At 43.7% G+C, this 23,755-nt stretch overlaps 1 protein-coding gene across 3 annotated transcripts in view; it reads right to left on the bottom strand.

Moving 5' to 3' along the window:
• Window positions 1-23,755, bottom strand: part of CHN2 (chimerin 2) — a 317,736-nt gene that overhangs the window by 208,673 nt on the left and 85,308 nt on the right. The window contains exon 2 of one of the 3 annotated variants that reach the window (XM_016957223.4): window positions 11,843-11,881. The exons of 1 other annotated variant lie outside the window; for it this stretch is intronic. In XM_016957223.4, the coding sequence (XP_016812712.1) occupies window positions 11,843-11,881 (39 nt within the window). Of the gene's footprint in view, window positions 1-11,842; window positions 11,882-15,666; window positions 15,686-23,755 lie in introns of those variants that run through there. One more of the 3 variants, XM_009452832.4, reaches the window with a different exon arrangement.

Genomic DNA, 23,755 nt, shown 5'->3' with positions numbered 1-23,755 from the left:
AAGAGGCTGGCCTCCCCCTATATCTTCCTTTCTGGAGAGGGCGAGATTTAGAACATAGCACACAGTTTGCTCCAATATTCTACATGGGCGAGGGCTTAAGAGTCACAAAACCAGTTCGTATGCAAATCTTTGTACTCCTGAAAGGGGGTCTTGGACCAAATTCTTAAATGGCACATTTAATGTATTGGGTACCCAGGCAAAACCTGGATTAAAATAGTTCCATTTAACATAGTGTTATATAAGAATACTCCATTTTATCCTAAAATATGAAATGCTAGAGTTCCAAAGCAGATTCATTAGGACAGTTATGGTTCACTTATTACATTTTACATTGTTTCATGGTGTTTAGTTATGAGGTATCATCTCTCTCTACAATTACAATTTGGCTAAGCCTCTCTGAATATGTTTATTTGCTCCTTCAGTCATTTTTGGTTTCTTAACTCTCAGCTACGTCTCGCACCATATAAATCTCCTGGGGATGCCAAGGATTAGGCTTCAGCAATCTGCAAATTGGGTTGGCTCTGTTCTGCCTCTAATTTATGTCCTCTACACTTCTTGTACTTCTACTAAACCGTGGGGTTGAAACATTCGAATTAGGGTATTTTTAAGTACTAACTCCAGCGGCTTTTTGTGTGTTTTTCATTTTGTCCCTCTACCCAGTGACCCTGACCTATTCAATCAGCCAAAGACACTGCTTTTGTTACTTTTTTTTTTTTTCTTGAGATGATGTCTCACTCTGTCGCCCAGGCTGGAGTGCAGTGGCACGATCTCGGCTCACTGCAACCTCCGCCTCCTGGGTTCGAGCCATTCTCGTGCCTCAGCCTCCCGAGTAGCTGAGATTACAGGCACATGCCACCACACCTGGCTAATGTTTGCATTTTTAGTGGAGATGGGGTTTCACCACGTTGGCCAGGCTGGCCTCAAACTCCTGACCTCAGGTGATCTGCCAGCCTCAGCCTTCCAAAGTGCTGGGATTACAAGCATGAGCCACCATGCCCGGCCTGCTTTCATGACTTCAGAAAGAAGGAAAGAAACACAAAGCAGAAAACTAAGAAATGGATTATCTTCTGCTTCGAAGTCTTGAGCCCTGGCATGATTTGGAAGGATAGGTGTTAAGTGATCCAAGGCTCTGAAGAAAGTCCTATAGGCTGGGGGAAGCTAGTGAATGGATGGAGGTGGTGGAAGGGTATTAGACACTGGGGAGTCCCTAAGGAAGGGCCCTAAACTCCACCCACCTCCAGGCAGATCCTGAGAGGAGTGAATAATAACCTCCCCGGTGGAACTGGGAAATAAGAGGGAAGGGGGCACGGCACTTGCCTGTGCTGGTAGAGGCGGGGAGGACAGGGAGGTGTCAGGGTGGATACGTCTGCTTGGTGTGCCTGCGCCAATGACTGAGACAACCCAGGTGGGTCCTAGTGCCCCAGCACATCACAAGAACAGGTGAATGATTCCCGCAGGCCCCAAAGGCGGCGCATCAATGGGAATAAGGCTTATGCAGCCTGCCAAGTTTCCTTCTGGAAAGAAGGATGATCCATATGCATCAAGTGTATCATGAAAATAACTTAGAGAGAGCCAGACTTTAAGCTGTCTTGCTGTGGGGAACGTGGGCCAGCACAGCAATGACTAGGGGGATGAATGACTGGGGACAGGGAAACAGACGCCAGCATCAACGCACAATGGCAAGGCATAGACAGCCTGTTGCCCCTGATGTGAGGTACTGAGTCAGACCCCTGGAACCTAGATGGACCTGGAAGATGGGCGGGACCGGGATCTGTCACTCTAAGCTGAATACTATTTAATCACGTGTGTATACGTGTGTATAATGGAACAGTACTTAGCATGAAAGAGGAATGAAATTCTGACTTGTGCTACGACATGCTAAACTCTGAAGACATATGCCAAATGAAATAAGCCAAGGAAGAAAAGCATATGATTCTACTTATATGAGATATGTGGAGTAGTCAGTTCAAATACAGAAAGTAGAATGGTGGCTGCCAGGTTCTGGAGTGGGGAGGAGAATAGAGAGTTATTGTTTAATGGGTACAGAGTTTCAGTTTGGGAAGATGAAAAGGCTCTGGAGCTGGATGGTGGTGATGGCCACATAACACTGCGAATGGCCATCAAACTGTACACTTAAAAATGGTTAAAATGGGGCTAGACACAGTGGCTTACATCTGTAATCCCAGCACTTTCAGAGGATCGCTTGAGCCCAAGAGTTTGAGACCAGCCTGGGTAATATAGTGAGACCCTATTTCTAAAAAAAAAAAAAAAAAAAGAATTAAAATTTAGCTGGGTGTGATGGCACATGCCTGTACTCCTAGCTACTCAGGAGGCTGATGTGGGAGGATCGCTTGAGCTCAGGAGTTTGCAGCTGTAGTAAACTGAAATCACTGCACTCCAGGCTGGGCAACACAGTGAGACTCTGGAAGAAGAAGAAAGAAGAAATACGAAGAAAGAAGAAGGAAGGAGAAGAAGGAAGAAGAGGAGGAAGAAGAAGAGGAAGAAGAGGAAGAGGAGGAAGAGGAGGAAGAGGAGGAAGAGGAAGAAGCAGCAGCAGAAGCAGCAGAAGCAGAAGTAGCTGCAGCAGCAGCGGTGGCGGCAGCTAAAATGATAACATTTATGTTATGTATATTTGACCACAATTTTTAAAATTACGCTCTGCTAAACTGTAGCTCTAGAGATCACTCTGTTAGAAAGAGACAGCCACGGGTCGATGCAAAAGGCTGAGTGTCCTTACCCTTGGAGTTCTCCAGCCTGTGACATTAGGTCCTGCCTTAGGGCTCCTCTGGCTTTGCCCATGTTCCTCAAGGGGAAGTGCATCTCACAAATTTCAGTGCCACAGGTAGACAGGATGGTGTTTTGCCTCCTATCCCCAAAGTGGCCAGCTTCAGTCTAGCTAGGGCTGCAGATGGCTTCGATGAAGATAGTGGAAATACATGTTTAAGTTGGGATTTCTGTAAATTTTTTTCCTAGACCAAAAAACTCAAACATGGACCTATTTGAAGAGAAAGGGGGAGGAAATCTACCACCATGATAACAAGCACTTCCTTCTGTACAATGTGTTAAAACTCAAAGAGTGCTCTCATTTTAGTGCAATTTTTTGAGATTACGTAGGGTGAGTAGTATAATTCATATGCCATAGATGAGATGAGATGAGGCAGAGCGATGTTAAGAAACTTGCTAAGGTCGCCCAGCCAAGCAAGAGCATGAACAAAGACTTCAGCCCAAGTGCCTGGAGTCCAGATCTGCAACTCTCTACAATGTAGCAGGTTCTCCCTTCAGAAAAGGATAAGAGGCATCCTGAGTGGGCTTGGATCATCCAGCGTTCAGGACACAACAGAAAGGCCAGGAGCATCTGGGATCCTCTTTTAGGGCAAAGCAGTCTACCTGGTGCTGCACTTAGATTCCAGATGAATCCAAAAAACTGTGTGTGTGTGTGTGTGTGTGTGTGTGTGTGTGTGTGTGTGTGTACCTGTTTGAGGCCCTGCTTTCAAATATTTTGGGTGGCAAAGAGTAATTTTTAAAAGCATTCTATAGAAGAAAGTAGGAACTGCTAGAAAAACATAAAATAATTAAATTTACCTCATTTAAGGATGCATGAGGGAAGCTATTGTTAGGGTTTCCTGAGCTGACATTATAAAAGCTTTTCTTATCACAAGCTTTTTAAGAAAAAATGACAAAGGACTTTCTGGACTCTGTGTTTATTAGGGGACTATACAAATGACAGTATTCAAAACAATTGACAAATTTTAAACTTGTCATTTATATGTTTAATAAAACATTACAGCTTTAATTCTCAAAATTAACTAAAAGAAAATGGAAAGATACTCATTCAATTTCTGAGAATTTTCATCTTATGGTTATTTCATACATATAAAAATAAACACATTTTAAAAATATTGCACATGGTAACACGTAGCTCTAAGGAATATCATGTTTTACGAGATAAGCTCATTCCTTTCCTGTGTTTCATCAAATGCCTACAAATAAATCACATTTTAAATGGGGGTGAAGACTAGGCATACTTGCTGCTTAAAGAATTCCTGAAAAAAGGGGCTTTTGGAAAAGATTTCTTTTGTTATTCAAATAATCACCTGCTAATTTATCTGCTTCATTAATTCAGAATTTCATGTTTTGGTGTTTTTTGAAACAAGGAAACTTTTCAAGTCTGAACACTGAATCACTACTTTTTTTTAGCTTTACAAATTTGACCCACCATATCATTTTGTTGACTCCAAGTATTACGCTGCATCTTTGGCTATTTTGAGCACAATTAAAAGTAGAAAATAGCATCACTCAAAATTGGGAAGAAATATAAAAGGGCAATGTTTTCCCAAGATTGTCCATTCAGAAGCCAGTGTCAAAGGCCCAGGAAGGCATTCCTGCCCTAATGAACTACCTGACCCTTGCCCCACCCTCCTCTCCCTAGCTCACTTTTGTTTCTCATATGTCACTAATGGCCAAGTCCTGTCTCTTCTTTCAGGGTCTTTCTTGCCTCACCCTCACCTCCTATTTTTTCTGAAATGCCCTGAAGGCTTCAACACCTCATTTGGTCTATTGCATCTGGTTCCCTCATCCTACACTCTGCTTACCATTGCTTCTGCTAGAAATTCCACATTCCTTAGCTTGACATGTAAGACGTTCCATAATCTGGAAGCTCCTGCTAGCTGGCTTCCTGCCTCACAGATTGAATCCCAGTTTCCACCCCGGAACAGAAGAGGCCAGGCTCCTCCCCACTGCAAAGGGAAAAACATCCCACGGCTCCAGCCCGTGCTCCCATCTTTCTTCCCAGTCTAATTTGCACTCAGTACCCTGGGCCCCTCTGGGTTTCTGCCTCCAGTTTTTTACTCTATGTTATTTTCTCTGTTTGGAATCCCATTTCCCCATGCCCATGGCCCATCCCCAAGTTGTTTCATCCTCCAGGTCTTCCCTGATTCTCCTTCTCAGGAACTTATGCTTTTATCTGCACTCTCATGGATAGTTGTCTACTTGTTTCTTAAAATGCTTTCTACATCATCAGTTATTTGTGTTTCTAGCTCAGTATTCCATGCCTTCTACTTAATAGAAGCTCAATGGAAATACAGGAATTATGGGACAACAAGCAATATTAGTAACCTCATTTCATAATTGCATTACTCTTATAAGTTAGAGTTTTGAGTCATGTGCATTAATAATAATAATACATTACATCCATGTTGTGCTTTCCAGAACTATTATCTATTATCTCAAGACTCCTGACAAAGGTGACATCCCCATCCTTATTTGATGTATGAGCACAATGAAGCAAAGAGCTAGCAAGTAGCAGAGGCGGTGTTGCTGGATACAGTGAGCAAAAATTTCTGAAAGTACTAGAACAGAAAACACTCCCCAAAATGAAGCTCAACCTGACTGCAAATCCTTTGTTAAGGTCTCCCAGACAGCACTGCCTATGGGGTCAGGAATGTGTTGATTTAGGTGCCCCATGATGAACACACATGATAAACAAGATTTCAATGAAACCAGACAGTACATTATCTTATGACAACAGAAATCACCACGGATCAGTACTGGTTATGTTCCTTAGTAAGACAGCCAAGTAGAAAGGGGTCCCCGGAGAAACTCCGACCGGCCTACGCAGTGGGAGCACGGGGTGGAACCATAGGATGTTTGGTCCCTTTGCAGTGGTGGGGAGCCTGGCCTCTTCTGTTCCAGGGTGGAACCTGGGATTCAATCTGTGAGGCAGGAAGCCAGCTAGCAGGACTCTTGCTCTGCGGAGAATCCCTGCTTCCCCTTTTTTCCCAATAAATTCAATTTTGCTCACCCTTCAAAGTATCTGAGAAAAAATAAGAGGCCTTGGTAAAAATAGTTATCCTTGCTGCACTTTATGCAAATAATCAGGCCCAGTATAAAACTAAAGTCTATTTTGCAAACAACTTAGTCCTATCATAATCTTTTTTTAACAAAAATGAGGACTGGAGAAAGAGAGAAATTATGTTTCAAAACTTATCATACATTTGTCGTTAAATTCTAAACTCATTAGTAGTTTTTAAGTTTTTGCCTACATTTTTAAACTAACCTGCTTGTTCTTGTAAACCAACCAGCAATCTCCAGCTGCAGCTCAGAAGGAACAAAAGGGATGAGGCATTTAAAAACCTGGATCGATATTCTAGTTCTAAGCAATTCTCCTGCTAATCCTGCCAGGTGATGGGGATAAATAGGATGCCCATTACTCAGAGGTTTCCTTTCTGGGAAAATGAAAGCAAGGGAGCTAACCAAAGCCAAGCACCATGCACCCAAATCTCAGCAAGCATTACTGTAGCCACCAGTTACCTGAGCATGTCACAAGACATCCTTTTCTATCCCTTGTTGGAGAAGGACTAAGTTCCACAGCTTCACCTTAGCATTCGGCTTATAAGGAGTCCATGCAACCCCCCGAAACACATTTTTGTCCCAAACTTAATTCCAAGCTTCGGGTCAAAGCCCTGGTCGCGGGGGAGGGGGGACGGGGGAAACTGGAGCTAAGAAATCCAAAGGCAAACAGTAACCTAGGTTAACAGAGCACAAGTGAGCATGGCTAATTCCTGCTGATTAAGCCAAGCCTCTTGTTTCATAAATAAGGGTGGTGCTACTATCTATGGCATAAATGAGGTCTAGGGAACTCCAAGGCTACTAACAGTAGTGGGGATAGAAACATAAGTGAGAGCAAATAATTCTTATGCTTTAGGCCCCCCTGCTTCATAGGTGAAAGCCGCTTTGGCACCCGTGGGTGGTGCCTGCCAAAGTCACCAAGGCCTCGGAGATGCAAGGATGGAAGAGGGAAAGAGATGCTCTTCCTTCTCTCCCTCACGTACCCCAGGTATTTGATAGCAAAGAAGGGAACTAGGGACTCCTGCTCTCCTCTTTCTAGACGGGTAGCCATTCATCTTCGGTCTGTACCCCTTTCAAATGCATCCTGAACCCCTGGGACTCCTTTAAAAAATGCCTTCTTTTTTCCTCTCTCCTCCCCTGTCCTCTCTTCACAGATAGGTAATTGTGTCTCTGTTTAATGGGTCATTCCCCTCGGGTGCATCCTCCAAACTGGGAAAGGTTAATTTCCCAAGCCTTAAACTAGTTGGCTTAGGACTGGGCTCGGTGGGGAGGGAACCCAGAAGCCCAACATGCTGGCAAAAGGGTAACGTTTTTGTACCAGCCGGGCTTTTGGCCGCCCTCTCTCTGTGCAAACTGCTAAAAGGCCTCGGGATTTTTGAGCTGTCCTTACCCTCCCCCCACCTTGTTTCGTTTTAATACATGTTTTCTAATAACCTGGTTTGTCTCTTCTCAACTTCAGGCCATCAAACTCCAAATGATCACGCAACCAGAGCCTCAGCTGATGGCCCCTTCTTCCGGGGATCCTCAGATCGGTCTTTGAGGGAGCTCTGACTGCCGTTTCCCCAAAACAGCGCCCCCTGTCAGCAGGAGGCTAAGATGGGTCTTCATCCTTATCCTTTCTAACTGCAGTCAGATGGACTTCTTCAGAGGGGAGAATGAGACAGCCAGGTGTAAAGGGGTCCCCAGAACACTAGGAGAATGGGGGGTGAGGCCACAGAATTTAGTGCCCTTTGCAGGGGGGAGGAGCCTGGCCCCTCCTGTTCCAGGGTGGAACCTGGGATTCAATCTGTGAGGTGGGAAACCGACTAGCAGGAGTCTTGCTCCGCTGAGGGTCCCTGTTTCCCCTTTTTTTTCCTTTTCACCCAATAAATTCCATTTTTCTCACTCTTCAAAGTGTCTTTGAGCCTAATATTTCATGGTCTTGTAACAAGAACCCTGTCTTTACCTGAACTAAGAAGAAAGTACAACGTTAGGACAGATCCCCTTCTTAATCCAGAGGAGCCATTAACAGAGCATCCTCCTGGACCTGCCCAGCTCCCAAATGCAAATCTCCCCTCCAGCCAGGATCCTGTCATAGAGGTAAGTTTGTGCATGAATTCAGGTTACAGGCAAAGTGTTTACCCCTAAGAAGTCACTCTGTACCTCTGCAAGACAATTTATAGTAAGTTCATTAAACATCTGGCTGTAGTTATGCCCTTGAGGACTGCTAAATAGATTTAGAGCACTTTATCTCTTCTGTCCCTCATTTTTTCAATGGAGTACACATAAGCTATGAGAAAGAAGCACTTTTAAAAAGTATTCAATGAAGGGAAACCCTGCCCTATAACATGCAAATACTTTCAAGGCCAAAGCTAACTGAGTCTGTTTGTTAGGCAAATGAGCTAACTGAGTCTGTTAGGGAAATGCTCTCTTGAAGGTACCCTTCCTCTTCTCTGGAGTATCTGACATCTCTCTATTGTTTTACTCCACAGCACTCAGAAACTACAAGTCATTTACCCAGTATCATTGAGAATCCTTACAAATACAGCATTTTAGCATATGCTTCAATAAAACACATTAGATATAGCTAGAATTTTTAAAAGGTGATTACGGCTGGGCGTGGTGGCTCACACCTGTAATCCCAGCACTTTGGGAGGCCAAGGCAGGTGGATCACCTGAGGTTAGGAGTTCGAGACCAGCCTGATCAACATGGCGAAACCCCATCTCTACTAAAAATACACAAAATTAGCTGGGCGTGATGGTGGGCGCCTGTAATCCCAGCTACTTGGGAGGCTGAGGCAGGAGAATTTCTCGAACCTGGGAGGTGGAGGTTGCAGTGAGCAGAGATCACGCCACTGCACTCCAGCCTGGGCGACAGAGCGAGACTCTGTCTTTAAAAAAAAAAAGTGGTGATTACACATGGACAGACCTTTCTCTTTTTAGAGTAATCCTGGCCTAGGGCTTTGCAGCTACAACACATATTTATTCAACATGGACAAGCCTGTGGTGCCCACAGACAGCTCAGCTGCCAAGATTGCACCAACTCTCCTTCCTCTGGGACCCAATGCCCAACATCTCAGGCATCAGTGAAGCCTCCCACAAGACCCTGCTGGCTCAAGACCCTTTGCCAATTTGCCTAATCCCCTCTGCTGGCAAAGGCAGTAATGCCACAGAGGCCAGATCTGCATTAGTCAAAAACTTGCTTATCAGGGGCTCACTTAGAGCCCCCAAAAGCACTTGCCTGCTCTTACTAACAAATATTATGAAAAGAAGTAAGTAGGCTCAACAGACAAGTCTCACTGGGATTTGACCATGCTACCAGATGAAAACATTGGTAGAAAACACCTCAATAACCATAAAGCGATTTCCTCACAGTTTTAACTCTCTCGTCTTTTTTAATTTTTTTTTTTTTTTTTTAAATAGGTGGGTGGGCTTGAACTCCTGGGCTTAAGTGATGCACTTGCCTTGGCCTCCCAAAGTGCTGAGATTACAGGCGTGAGCCACCATGCCTGGCCCTGATTTTTTTTTAAAGGGGTTGTTTCCATTTCATTACAATTCTGAGTGCCTTTAGTGTCCAAGGCATTTTCTAGGTGCTGAAAATACCAAAAAAGTATGATATAATCTTGCCCTCAATGGGTTTATAATCTGTGTGTGTGTGTGTGTGTTCACAGCTAAACTGAGGGATACAGTCGGCCCTTCGAATCCCTGGGTTCCACATCTGTGGATTCAACCAACCACAAATCAAAAATATTTGAAAAAAATGGATGGTTCCATCTGTACTGAACATGTACAGACTTTTTCCTTGTCATTATTCCCTAAACAATACAGAGTAACAACTATTTACATAGCATTTACATTGTATTTGATATTATAAGTAATCTAGAGATGATTTACAGTTTATGGGAAAATGTGTGTAGGTAATATGCAAATACTATGCTATTTTATACAAGGGACTTGAGCATCCATGGATCTTGGTATCTGTGGGGGGTCCAGGGAACCAATCCTGCAAAGATACAGAGGATGACTGCCCTGTGGCTTGCTTGTTCTAAGGAGCATAGCACACAGCGGGAGTCCATGAGGACTGCAAGGGTCTGGGAAGGCTTCACACACAAGTCTGCATTTTTGCTGGGCCTTGAAGGGAATGGAATTTCAGCAAGCATAAATAGAGAAGGAATTTTTGAAGACAAAAACATACGTGAGAACAGGCAGGGAGGGGATGGTGCTGTGTGCACTCAATGTGCTGACACCTGTGGGGAAAATAAAGTGGTGACCTGTGACATTTCTACCTGTACAGTAGGCCTCAAAGACAGAAAGCAGGGATTTGCTGCATTTTGAGCAGAGTCTCTCAGGTCTACACTTATAATGCCTCTGAATCAAACGTGCTGACTTAAGATCTCAGCTGCTTCTCTCTGATTCTGTCCTTGTCTTTCAACGCAGCACAAAAATGGTATCTTCTTGCGGTTACAAGGCAGGCAGGCAGGCACTAAGGACATATGCCCAATTTACAGTTCTGAGAAAGTGTTTCCGTGGATACAGAAAGGCTGGCAAAATAAGAAAGGCATGCCACCTTCCAAATATTTGTTGTTTTTGTCCCCAAACACCCCTGTTTTTCCCAAATCATGTAACTGTAAGAAAATTATAAATCTTTTAAATCCCTGTACAAAGACTCCCAAAAGTATTTCTCCAAGTACCCTACTAGCAGTCTCGTGAATATTCATTCATTCCTTCAACTAATATTTCTTATGCACCTATCACATACTAGGCACTGTTCCAGGAGATACAACAGAGAACACAACAGATAAAAATTCCCACCCTCAGGCCGGGCACCGTGGCTCACGCCTGTAATCCCAACACTTTGGGAGGCCGAGGCGGGCAGATCACGAGGTCAGGAGATCAAGACCATCCTGGCTAACACGGTGAAACCCCGTCTCTACTAAAAACACAAAAAATTAGCTGGGCGTGGTGGCGGGCGCCTGTAGTCCCAGCTACTCGGGAGGCTGAGGCAGGAGAATGGCGTGAACCCGGGAGGCGGAGCTTGCAGTGAGCCGAGATCGCGCCACTGCACTCCAGCCTGGGCGACAGAGCGAGACTCCGTCTCAAAAAAAAAAAAAAAAAAAAAAAATCCCACCCTCGTGGAGCTTATATGCACAGAGACTGACAATAAATGAAATACATACATAAAACAGATAGTGAGCGAGACAATGAGATGTGCTAGGGGAAAACAGTGTGGGAAAGGAGCGCAGGTAGCACCTGTGCCTTTCAAGTACGTGCTTGAATGAAGAGAGGGACGGAGAGCCATGCAGACAGCTAGGAAGAGCACATTCGAAGCAGGAGGCACAGCAAGTTCAGAGGCCCTGAAACACACCCAACCTGGTTGCGGGAACTGCAAGGCGGCCTGTGTGTCTGGAGCTGAGTGAGGGAAGGAGAGAGGAGCGCGATGTAAAGACAGAGAAGTAACAGTGACCAGAAGTCTGAGGGAGGAGAGTGCAGTTTGTGGAAGCCAGAAGAGCACCTTCAAGGTGGAGGAAGTGATCAACATTCGCAAGCGTGGCTGAAAAGCCAAATAAGGCAAGGACTGAGAGTGGACCTTGGAGTTAATATGGGTCGGGGGGGGGGGCATTAGCTGCCCTCAGAAGAAGGGTGTAGGTAGAGTGATGAGTCAAAGCCCGACAGTCCTTAATTCAGGGGAAAATCGAAGATGCAGGAGGGAGAAGCGGCCATTGTCAGCAGGGCCAAGGGGACAAGGTGGGAGGGAAAAGGATTTAATGGACCAGTGAATGGGGCCCTTAGGCAGCAGCAGGGACAATCACCTTCAGAAACAGCAGGGAAGGCAGAGCATCTGGGCCTTGAGATTGGTAGCTGCAAATGAGTGCTGCCAACCCAGACTCTCTCCTGACAACTCTGTCTTTGCAATGGAAGCGGGGAGTGGGGCATGTGGCAGGTGAGGAAGATGAGGCTCAGCATGCAGAGGCTGGCTCTGAGTGCAAAGACGGAGGAGTGACATCATCTGACTTACATTTTGGAAGCTCTCTCGGGCTTCTGGGTTCAGAATAGACTGAAGAGAGGCAAGAGTGGAAACAGCCAGTTAAGAGGTTATTGTAATCCGTGACAGATATATTTTTTTCCCCAAGACTAGGGTGGTGACAACAAAAGTAGAAAAATAATCAGATTCTGAACATATTTTGAATACAGATAAAGGTGGAAGAGTCAATGAAATGCAGGGTGTTTTACTTTTCCCCCCAAACCAATACAACAAAACCAAGAGATGTTATTACAGCATTGAAACAAAAATCAATAACATTTCAGTCGCTTTTACTGACAACGATCCAGTTTTTAACTAGCAAATATTCCAGAACTGTGGCGGTATCAATAAGTGATGCCAGTGAATACATAAAAATCTGTTGGCATTGCAAAGCATTATAGAAGCGGAAGCTGTAGTTAAAAGCAAGGCATCTGTGTCTGTTCCAATATGCCAATTGGCAGGGGTGAATCAATAAATCACAGAAGTAGTGTAGAAAAATATTTCAAGCCTTCCAAGATCAAAGAATAGATTGTAAAATATTAACTTGATGTCCTTTTAACTATTTTTTCTCAATATTTATTAGTGTTTGACCTCCCTTGAAACCTGAGTTCCATTATAAGCTCTTTTGGTAAATGGATTGAAAGGTTGTCTCGGAGCACTCCAGCTTCCCTAAGTATTTTCTATTCTCCAGTGAAATACTATTAGTCTGCATTTTATAGTAATGCTCCTCAGCATATCAAAAACATGCATCTCTGTTCAACACAGAGAAGAATTAAGGGTGCTGGCCTGTCTCTCGCTCCATCCTCTGCCTCCCATAACTAAATGTATGTAGACACTCCTACAGATAAAGTGTGGATATACAAATTTGCACGTCATGGTAAAAGTGTCATAAAATCCTCCGCCCCGGTAGTTCATAAGGCCTACTTTAAACATATCGAATTAAATATTTAGGGCTTGCAACAGCCAAAATACACGAGGAGCCAAGTCCTTCTCTTTGTATTTATAGCAGGCAGTAATACAAACAAAACTTCCGAGAGTAAAGGGCAGAAGTCCTTCCTGCTCTTTCCCTATCTCAGGTTTAGTGTGGAAAACATTCGGTGCTAACTTTTGCTACACAGATACTCTGTGCCATCCTAAAGGGTATACAGGATAGATTCATGTAAGAATCGTGGCAGTTTTTGATCAAACAATTCAACTTCTAGGATTTAACACTTAAAAAAAAATAAGGATGTGCAAAGCTTTAGCCATAAGAATGTTCATTGCAGCATGGTTTATTAGAAAGAAAAACTGGGATCAACCTAAATATGTAACAATAGTTGACTGGTTAAAAAAAAGAAAGTTCCATCCATGCAACTGAACTATGCATAGCCATGAAAATAATGTCAAATACTTAAAGATATGAAATATGTCCATGGTAGATTTTGAAATTTAATGGGAACAGTCTGACCACATTTAAAAAGAAAATACATATTTACATGTATATATGTACATAAAAGGCAATTAGAAGCATTACCTTTGTTACAGTAGGGAGTCAGGCAGACACAAGCAGGGCAGGAGAGCACCCCTCCACCACCAACCGGGAATGTCAGGAGACCATCAGGTGATGGTCAGGCAGTTGTTAATCTGTCTCTCTTAAATAATAATTGGTTGCAGCTGGTGCCAGGGAAAGGCTGTCTCCCAATAGACAGAAAACACCTGAAACTGGTGATCAGCTGCTTCTCAGTAAGATCTTAGAAGTTGGGTGAGTGGGCCCAAGCATGCGCACTAAGAGGTAAAATGGTGGCATTTAACTGGTATATGACCTTACTCTAGAAACACTCCGCTGGTAAGGGAAAAGCACCTCAAGTGAGCATGCATACAACTCCAGTAAACACACTGCACCTGTGGCCCCTCCCAAGTGCTGGCGGGACACTGTGCATGCAAACAACCCACCCCCAGGGAAGAATAAGGGAAGAAGAGATGCAACCCTCGGAAAGCATGCCAACATATGAACCCCAAATCAAAGGTCTAACCACACGCTTGAATCTCTCAAGTTGCCTGCTTGGCTCTCCTCTGAGTGTCCTTTACTTCCTTTTGTTCCTGTTCTAAATTTTTAAAATAAATTTTCACTCTTGCTCTAAAACTTGCCTTGGTCTCTCACTGTGCCTTATGCCCCTTGGTTGAATTTTTTCTTCTGAGGAGGCAAGAACTGAAGTTGCTGCAGACCCGAATGGATTTGCCACCTTTAACACTTCTAAATGTAGAATTTGCAGGCAGGTCATCCATTTTGCTTATCTATACTTTGTTCTAATTTGTCCATAAATATCATCTTATTACTTGTGTAATTGGCAAAGTACCAGTAAAACTTACTAAACGTTATTCATAGTGGCACACAAGTCTCACGGGAATACTGCCTGGCCAAACAAAACCCCTATTGCTCCTGACCTTGCTGGCTTTCTAGATATGTGGCTGTGTGTGAATCTAAGCCGTAAGATGGCCCAGAGATGGTCTTCTTCCATGAATCTCTGACAGTCTGCTCAGCAATCAGGCTGGCTATATTCTTCAGATATCAAATGGAAAGAAATGGGAACAGCAGCAGAGATTCGCTATCCACAGAACCACAAGGAACAGAGCGATAAACACAAGCTTCAGGTGGGATGTGCCACAGTGCTGGGTTCCTTTGCATAAAAGCAAAAGGGACTGTTCAGAGACAAAATATAGCCAGAACATCTGTTGTTAGGGAATAAAGGTATGCAGAGGCCAAGAGCAAAGGCCCAGAAAAAGAACATGAATGCAGCATGTTTGGTCAAACGGTCCTTGTGCTTTAAAACAGTGCAGTTAGGGAAATGCCAGGTAATTTCAGGAACAAGGCCCAAGCAATTTACAAAGATTCCTTTAAATTAAGAGTGAAGTCCCTAAAGATCCAAATTCTAATACCTTGAACTTCAAACAAACTGCTTTAAAAGGAACACTAAAACCTTCAAATGCAAAGTAGATTAAGTGCATGCTCCATCTGTAAGAGCTTACTTACCACAAACTCAATTACTTGTTTCAAAATGAGATACAGGTTGGTTTGGATTTACTGATAGGCTTGTCCTGATAACTAAGAATGACAGCTGTAAGGGGAGAAAGCTTCAGTTCTCTTTTTTGGTAACATTTAAAGTCAAACCTCCGGGTAAATGCATATGTAAGTAGCCATGCTTTGCAAAGCAAAATAGTGCCGGCGTTGATAGGCAAAGTCAACACCCTATTGACTTTTATCTTTTGTGCCATCTATTTCAATGTAGGAAGTGCTGGGGCATATTTGTCTTTGAAAATAGTCAGGTTCCCCATCCCCCACATCTACCTCCACCCCGCAGGATAATGCTTGTTCCAAAGAAGTATTTTCTTTCTGCCATCACCCTCTGTTCAGTTCTAGAATTTGCTCTTATCCAATGTTCGCCTGTTTTCCAGTTCTGAGCAGAGGGCAAAGCATGTGTGCCTCCCTCTCCCGTCGGCTTACTCATGCCTAACCCGTAGTCCTGCTGGCCTTTGGGACGCTGCCAGCATCCCCCTCTCGGAGACATCTGTTACCTTGCTTAAACCAAGAAGCCTCCCAAGCACGTGACGGGGCCATGCAGAATTAGAGAGTGCCACCTCCAACAAGAGGCGTATGTCCATCTTGCCTCTCCCTTGTCATTTCCTCCTCTAGCCTCAGCCTCAACAAGTGGCCGAGCCTCACACAAGCTGTCAGGGACAGATGCTATGTGAAAAGAGGAAATTGGACTCAAAGATGCTACAGCTTTTTTAATTAAGTCCAACCTACAAGCCAAATAGCGAGGCATGAAATGAATACTTACTTGCAAATAAGCACCACGTTTCTCAAAAACAAATGCGTTGGTGCGGGTTGGTAGGCACCTCCTTAGCTTTCTCAAAAATTGTATTGTTCCTCATTCAATGCCTCAGATAGTTTCACCTCGGCAGTGGGAAGTGCATTTTGTGCTGGAACCTGGGCATCCTAAGTTTCCTTTTGTGATTTTCTTCCTCCGTCATCCCAGGGCTAGTTAAGTTGGCACGATGAAGCGTGTCCACACACAGCCAAATGCTCAATCTCATCTATTTCTCCCTTGCCCCTCTCACTCCTGCAAATCCCCTGAGTGCCCACTACATGCCTGGCCTGGCTTTCCATTCTGAGAAAAAGGAAGACTAACACTGTTGTGGCTTCTGTCTTCCCAGCCCTCTGAACTGGTTCTACTTATTTGCTTTGTCTCCATTTCTTTGTCTCCATTGTCTCTAGTTTACTATTTGTTTTCAATTCTGGTTCCTCATTGTTCCTCTCTGCGTGCTGCCTGCTAATTAAAGCTGACTAGAGCCACTGCTGCTATTCTCAGCTGAAATGGCCAAGCCCCTTGATTATTAAGACAGTGAGGACTCAGGAAGACCACATGGATTTTTGAGACAGAAGAAAATGGGGGGAAAAAAAGAGTAAACAAATCCCTTTGGATATAGAAAGAAAAGAGATGGGAGTAACCCTAAAATATACACCACAAATTCTAAGGAATCACAAAACGCAGATGAGTCTCATTAACAGCTACATTTTTCTAATTTCTTTTGCATCATTTCACAACCACAGAGAAAATTAAACATGTTATTTAAGATGCTTAAGAAAGCTCTTACACACTTCAAAATTAATAAGGAAGGAACCTCAGCTATCACATCCTGCCTGTTTTACAGACCGGGAAACCAGCGAGAATTGACTTGTCCAAGGCCACACAGCCAAGCAGTTGCTGAACCCAATGGAGATTCCCAGGTTTTCTTATTTGCTCCCTATTCCCACACACAGCTCCAGCCAACTACCCACCTTCCCCATTCAGTGTGTTTTTAAATTTTTATTTATGTCTAATATACTAATATATTTATTTTTATTTTTCATATTTTATTTTTTCATATTGTCATTTTAAATACTGCATGAATTGGAAATAAAGGACATAAAGTATATGCTTGTTATGAAAATCTAATTGCAGTGTTCTGAGGTTCCTTAAATAATTGTGACATGCAGTATTTTTTAAAGACATGCTGAAGACCAAATTTCAAACAAATGCAAGCAAGAAGACAGGAAGAAGAAGGAAATTAGCCACTTCCAAGACCTTGCTCATTGCTGGACAATAATCAAGAAAGGAATATCTAAGTTTGGATTATTTCTATCTTAGGGTCATTAAGGAAGACAAAATTTAAACCTGAATATGAATTTGATTTCACTGAGTCTACTAGTTAGGACTCTTTGGGTTAAGTGACAACAAACACAACCCAAACGGACTATCAGCAAAAGAAAATTTATTGTTCTTAGAGCTGAAAAAAATCAAGGGGTGGGTCTCATTTTAGTCATGTCTTGGCATAGGGCTCAAATGATGACTAACACTTGTATAGTACATACCAAATGCTGGGTGCTGTTCTCAGCATTTCACATGACTCACCTGACCCTCACTAAGACTCCATGAGTAGGTATCATAACAATTCCCACTTCACAAATGAGTAAACTGAGGCACAGAGACTAATCTGGATAGAGTGACCACATTTGTAAGTGGCAGAACAATTCAAACCCAAGAAATCTGGCTGAGTCTAGAATGTAGTCACTTCCTCCTCATGCCCCCAGAGTTCAGTTTGGCTCCATCTCCCATCTCCACTTTCTCTGTGTTAGTGCCATCCTCTTTCAGATCCCCACTTCCTGGGGGCAAGGTGGCTCAGATGGCTTGAGCCTCAAAACCTGAAAAGTTCAGTGAAGAAGACCAAGCGTATTTTTGCCAGGAGACTCAGCAAAAGTCTCTCTGCCCTCTTGGTGCCTTGAATCAAACAAGGGAGAATATAAGGTTCTGATTGGCCAGACCTAAGCTGCATACCCATATAAAGTAGAGCGTAGAGGGGACTCCACCAGAAACAAATGGACTAAAAATACAGGAGAAGAAAAGGGTCCCCATCCCCAGAGGAAGGGGGATAGTTATTAGAGATGGTAAATGAATACTAGGTGAATGCTGCACTGTCAAATTTAACCACAACTAAAACACTTCTTTTTCAATGATCAAACAGAAGCTCTTGGTCTTCAGGTAGCATAGGTATCCTATAAGACCCATGGCAACTTTCATGTTTATATAAATGAATGTGAATAAAGGAGAAAGGTATATGAAAAAATAAACCAAGACAGGCTTGTGATATATTTATAATCGCAGACTATCTCCACCAAGCCCACTCATATGGGCTTTATGGTCTCTCTAAAGGAATTGTGGAATCACAGCATCTTCACTTTAGGGTGGATCTGGGAACTCATCCATCTCAAGATGCCACATGGAGCAGAGACTGTCCCCAGTGCTGTCAAGAACAATGACCCCACTTTACAAAGCAAGTCTTATTTTTCCCCTTACCCTCGGCTTTATATAAGGTGTGGCTGGTAGGGAAAGGGTGAAATGAGAGGAAGAAAGGGTGAGGCTGCAGAAGACGCTGGCTTCGCCCCTGCCCCACAGAAACCTCAGAGGTAAACACAGCCTTGTCCCTTCATCTCCCTCCCCGCCCCATCCCCACATGCAGACCCCACCTTTCCCTGCACCCCTCCCACCTATGCAACTTGTCCTGACTTTTACACTGGAGCCCTACCCTATTTCTTATGATAAGATACCCCAAAAAGATTCCTCCTCTGAAATAAAGATGAGGCCTGCCACAATCACTTAGGTACTCCAAGGTTCACTGGTATCCTCTAAGTAGTCTTTACCTTTTCCCAAGGGAATCTGAGTAAGGGAAAAAAAAAAAAAAAGATGAGAGAGAATGGAATCATGGGGGGCGGGGGGGAATGGTGTTTATCTAAGGAGGAGCAAACTATAAAACGGTGGGTATGAGGCACATCCTGGAAAAGAGGCTCCTACGTGTTTGTGGGCATGCAGGAGGAGCTCTAGTGACCTCCTGGCTTGGGAAGGCAGAGAAATGGACTTAATGCCTGTACTTGGCGGCCAGGAAATAGTTCATTATGTTTCTGGTGGTACCTTTATGAGTTGGATCACTGCCATTAGATGATACAATTAGTTGGATTTGTAAGTTTTTGAAGGACCCAAACACTGGGAATAGTCATCAATATGGTGCTAGAGGGCTCTGACCTCAGCCCTGTCTGGTTCCAAAATTCTGTCAATAACTCCGATGAGGATATTTATGGCATATTTGTCCAATTGAGAGTTGAGGTGATGCTAGGGAGAAGAGCAATATTGTTGGATGACATAATCAGGATCATCCAAGATATGCACCAGATCCCTGATGAGACACAATGGTGATGAATGTGAAGCCTGTATTCAGGTTAAAATAAACACACCTAAGTACATGTTGGTGAAGACATACCCTAGCAACCACATATGTGAAAAGGGAATTTTGATTGACTCTGCGTGTGGTATGAGTCAGCACTGCATTGTGGTTGCAAAAAAGCAAATGTGGTCTAACGCTGCATTCATGGAAACAGAATATTTAGACTGTGGCTTATGCTAGGCTTGCCGTATTTTATGTGAAGCAGACCACACCAAAAATTTTGTGCTTAGTTCCCGACCTGACTCTAACAGAAACACAGGCAAACACTAGGAGAGAAGGGACTGGCAGCTCCTTTGTGGTCATGGAGATGTTTTGTCTGGAAAATAGAAGGCTTCCATGAAACGTGAGAACTGTCTTTAATGAGTGATGCATTGTCCTATGGAAAAAGAGTTCCATTTGTTCTGTGTATCACCTATGGCTGGACCTGGACCAACAGTGGGAGTTACGGTGAGCCAGATTTCAATGCCACAGAAGACTTTCCAAAGGAACAAGGTGTCAGGATGTTGTAGAGGGAAATGTAAAGATGAGTTGTTGGATCAGATCAGTGGTTCTCAAACTGTGTTCCCCAGAGATTCCTCAAGGAGAGGAGTGCAAAGAACAGAAGCAGCTCACACACCCCACAGCAAGTAGAGCAGCTCCCCCAGTCTGCTTGCACAGTGGCCATCTGCTGCAAAGGAAAAGTTTGATTAAACAACTGGGCTAGATCAAAGTTCCCCATTCAACCCTGAAGTTCCAGGATTTAGTGATTTTTGAGATGACGTCTCTGAAGAGGCTGCCTGGAGAAGGGAGGATGCATGTGAGCTCTGCAGCCAGAATCACGAGGTTCAGATCCTTGTGCATTCATCTGTTATTGCTACAGAACAAATTAACACAAACTTAGCAGCTTAAAACGACACCCACTCACTAGCTCACAGTTGCTGTGGGTCAGAAGTCCAGGTGTGGCTTAGCTGGGTCCTCTGCTCCAGGTTTCCCAGGTTGAAATCATGGAGTCAGCTAGACCGTGTTCCTTTCTTGAGCTCAGGATTCTCCTCTCAACTCATGTGGTTGTTAGCAGAATTCATTTCGCTGAGGCTGATGACTGAGGTCCCCATTTCCTTGCTAGTTGTTGGCCAGGGACCACTCTGAGCAACCTTAAGCCTATTCTCAGGTTCTGGCCACGTGGCCCCTTCCCATAGGCTGTTCACAACAGGCTGTTTGGTTCTTCAGGGTCAGCAGAAGAATCTGGAGCTTCAATTCTCTTTCTTTAGGGAAAACCTGGAGCCTCTTTTAAAGAGCTTGCCTAGGCCAAATGTGGTGGCTCATGCCTGTAATCCCAGCACTTTGGGAGGTCGAGGCAGGCAGATCACCTGAGGTCAGGAGTTTGAGACCAGCCTGGCCAACATGGTAAAACCCCATCTCTACTAAAAAACAAAAATTATCCAAGCATGGTGGTGCACACCTGTAATCCCAGCTACTTGGGATGCTGAGGCAGGAGAATCGCTTGAACCCGGAAGGTGGAGGTTGTAGTGAGGGGAGATTGCACCACTGCACTTCAGCCTGGGACAGAGCCAGACTCCGTCTCAAAAAATAAAAATAAAATAAATAAAAATACAAAAATTAGCTAGGCGTGGTGACACATGTCTGTAGTCCCAGCTACAGACATGGAGGGAGGCTGAGACAGGAGAATCGCTTGAACCTGGGAGGCAGAGGTTGCAGTGAGCCACTCCAGAGTGAGACTGTGTCTCAAAAAAAAAAAAAAAAAAAAAAAAGAGCTTGGCTGGGAACGGTGGCTCCTGCCTGTAATCCCAACATTTTGGGAGGCAGAGGCAGGCGGATCATGAGGTCAGGAGTTCAAGACCAGCTTGGCTAACATAGGGAAACCCCATCTCTACTAAAAATACAAAAATTAGGCAGGCATGGTGGTGCATGCCTTTAGTCTCAGCTACTCGGGAGGCTGAGGCTGGAGAATTGCTTGAACTCAGGAGGTGGAGGTTGTGGTCAGCCAAGATTGTGCCACTGCAGTCCAGCCTGGGCAACAGAGCAAGACTCCATCTCAATAAAAATGACAATAAAAATAAAAATATAAATATAAAGAGCTTGCATATTTAGGTCAGGCCCATCCCGGACGTCTCCCTTTTGATTAACCCAAAATCAACTGATTAGGGACCTTACTTATTATCTCCAAATATCTCTTTATCCTTGCTGTATAATGTAACCTAATAAAGAGAGTGAAATCCCATCATTTTTACTAGTCCTGTCCACATGGAAGGGGAGAGGATTCTATAGATTGTGTATACCAACCGAGGGGAAACTTGGGGGCAGACCATCTTAGAATTCTGCGAATCAAACCTAGCTTTTCCGCTCAGTGCTTCTGGCCTTGGGTGAGCTGCTCAGTTACGTCCTCTGTCTAGTGGGGAAAATGATTTCTCAAGGGGTTGCTAAGGCAGCTAAACAAGTTAATACACAAAGCACTCAGAACAGTCACCTGCCACCAGGTAAGCACGTAAGGAAAGCTCTAAGGTACTGTTATGCAGGAAAACACGGTATTCCCAGGACTGACTGACTCCAGTGGAAGTCAGACATCGACGCACTCTCAGGCAGAAGCAGCATGAGGGGGTCAGATAACACAGCTTCCAGGAGAGGTGGCTTCTCTTTTCTCTCCTACTGGCCAGCTGTCCTCTTTGCTGCCACTTTTGCTATTTGGCTTTCACTTCCTCTGCCACTCGGGCCATCCACCACCTGCTGATATTGTTCCTTTTCTCTGTTTTCATTTTCTTCTTCTTCTCCAATCTTTTTCATCTTTCTCTGTTGCTTCTTTCATGATTCCTATTTTTTACACTGGAAGATTTATCGTTATTAGCTATTGCCAGCAAATAAGATTATGTCTTTCTCTGTCGCGTGATCTTCATGACATTTGTTCTTTTTGTCAGTATTCACTGCTCACAGGCTCTTAAAATATTTTTTAAAGCCTATATTTGGTATTGCTTCAGATGATTAAAGGTATTAAATTTATTTTCCCTTTAGGTAAAAATTCTCCTTTACTGAACAGATACATCAGAAAACAATGTTTTATCTTTCAAAATAATTCAGCATTGGAATTTGCTTTTAATAGAAAAATCCACCAGTACAGTTAAAACATTATTTATTTTATAACAATTATTTTTCAAAAACAATTTTCAGGAACGCTTCTATAGTGCAAAGTGAATCATCCCTGGTTTGCAATTTAGTTTGTCAATGTAACATATAATGAGCCACTAGCAAAAGGAAAAAGGAAAGCTATTTCAGTCTGCGAAAGTCCATGTAGACAGCCAACAGCTGTAGCTGTAAGCAGTATTTAAAAACATGACACATTTCAGCACTGTACCCTGCACATAGTGGGCACTCAGTGGAAACTTCTGGAGTTAAATTGAGATGTGTCAATCACAATCTGTTGAACTGAACTGAGGAGCTATCTCAATAAGAGACAACCATGAATCCCTGTCATTCTTTCTTTCACCTAATACCAAACTCCAATGTGAAACAGAATTTACAACACAAACAGAAGAACCAGTAGCAATGAACACAGCTTGTATGGACAAATGAGCTGACATGCATTATCAGCTACATCTTCACTTCTTGTCGAAAACCAGATGAGGTCATAGTTCCCATCCCGGCCTGTTCTATCACGCCACTGCCGAGTCAACACAACTGTCTCTATGTTATTTATGGAGGAGGCGGGAGGGAGTCCTGAGTGTTCCCACCACCCAGTGCCGAGGCAGCAGAAGCTGTTAGCTGACACCCTCTGACGCACCGCATACTCAGGCACAACATGAGATGTGTTACAGGAGCCCCACGGCCATCTGTACTTCAGGCAGATGAGGACAAGGAGGCATCTCCCGTGTCAAAACAACCCCTGATAAATATCTCTTAGGGGAAAATGGCTGGACGGGGCTGTACGGTGTCTCCCCTGACATGTAACCATCACTTCTCCCAGCAGCAGGTAGAAGAGCTACTGTGTAGGGAGAGAGGGGGATAAGGATCCTTTGGATATGTTGACCCATTTTCCAGCTCATGAAGTTGTTTTAAACATATTATTTCATGTGATCCTCATAGCCACGGGAGACCTTGCCAATAGGAGGGGAACTTGGAGCCACTATGGACAGAAATTTGGCAACAAGCATCAAAATTACAAATACACATTCTCCTTGATGCAGCAATTCCAATCCTAGGGATTTATCCTATAGATACACTCACATGTGTGTGAAATGAGGCAGCACTCTTTACAAGAGCAGAATATTGAAAACAACCTAAGTGTCCCTAAATAAGGGGTTCCTTAAGTAAAAATGGTGCTGTATCCTTCCATGGATAATTTCCAGTATGCAAACAAAGCAAGGCACAGAATAGTGAATAGTAGGTTATCATTTCTGCAACAAAAAAAAGAGGAAAAAAAAAGAATATGTGCACACACAGTGCTAGCTTGTACATGCAAAAAATACCCTTTTAAGGGTACACAAGAAAATGGTATCTCTGAGAAAGGAACTGGCGGATTGAGGACAGAGCACAAGGGAGAGTTTTCACTATTTACCATTTTATGAATTTTGAGTTTCATAACATCTAAATCTGTTGCTTATTCATATGCTTAATTTTCAAAAG

The sequence above is a fragment of the Pan troglodytes genome, chromosome 6 (genome assembly GCF_028858775.2).
Source record: "Pan troglodytes isolate AG18354 chromosome 6, NHGRI_mPanTro3-v2.0_pri, whole genome shotgun sequence".
In the NCBI taxonomy this organism is placed as follows: domain Eukaryota; kingdom Metazoa; phylum Chordata; class Mammalia; order Primates; family Hominidae; genus Pan; species Pan troglodytes.
The sequence above is the reverse complement of the archived record's forward strand: the minus strand, read 5'-3'. Positions and strand labels throughout refer to the sequence as shown.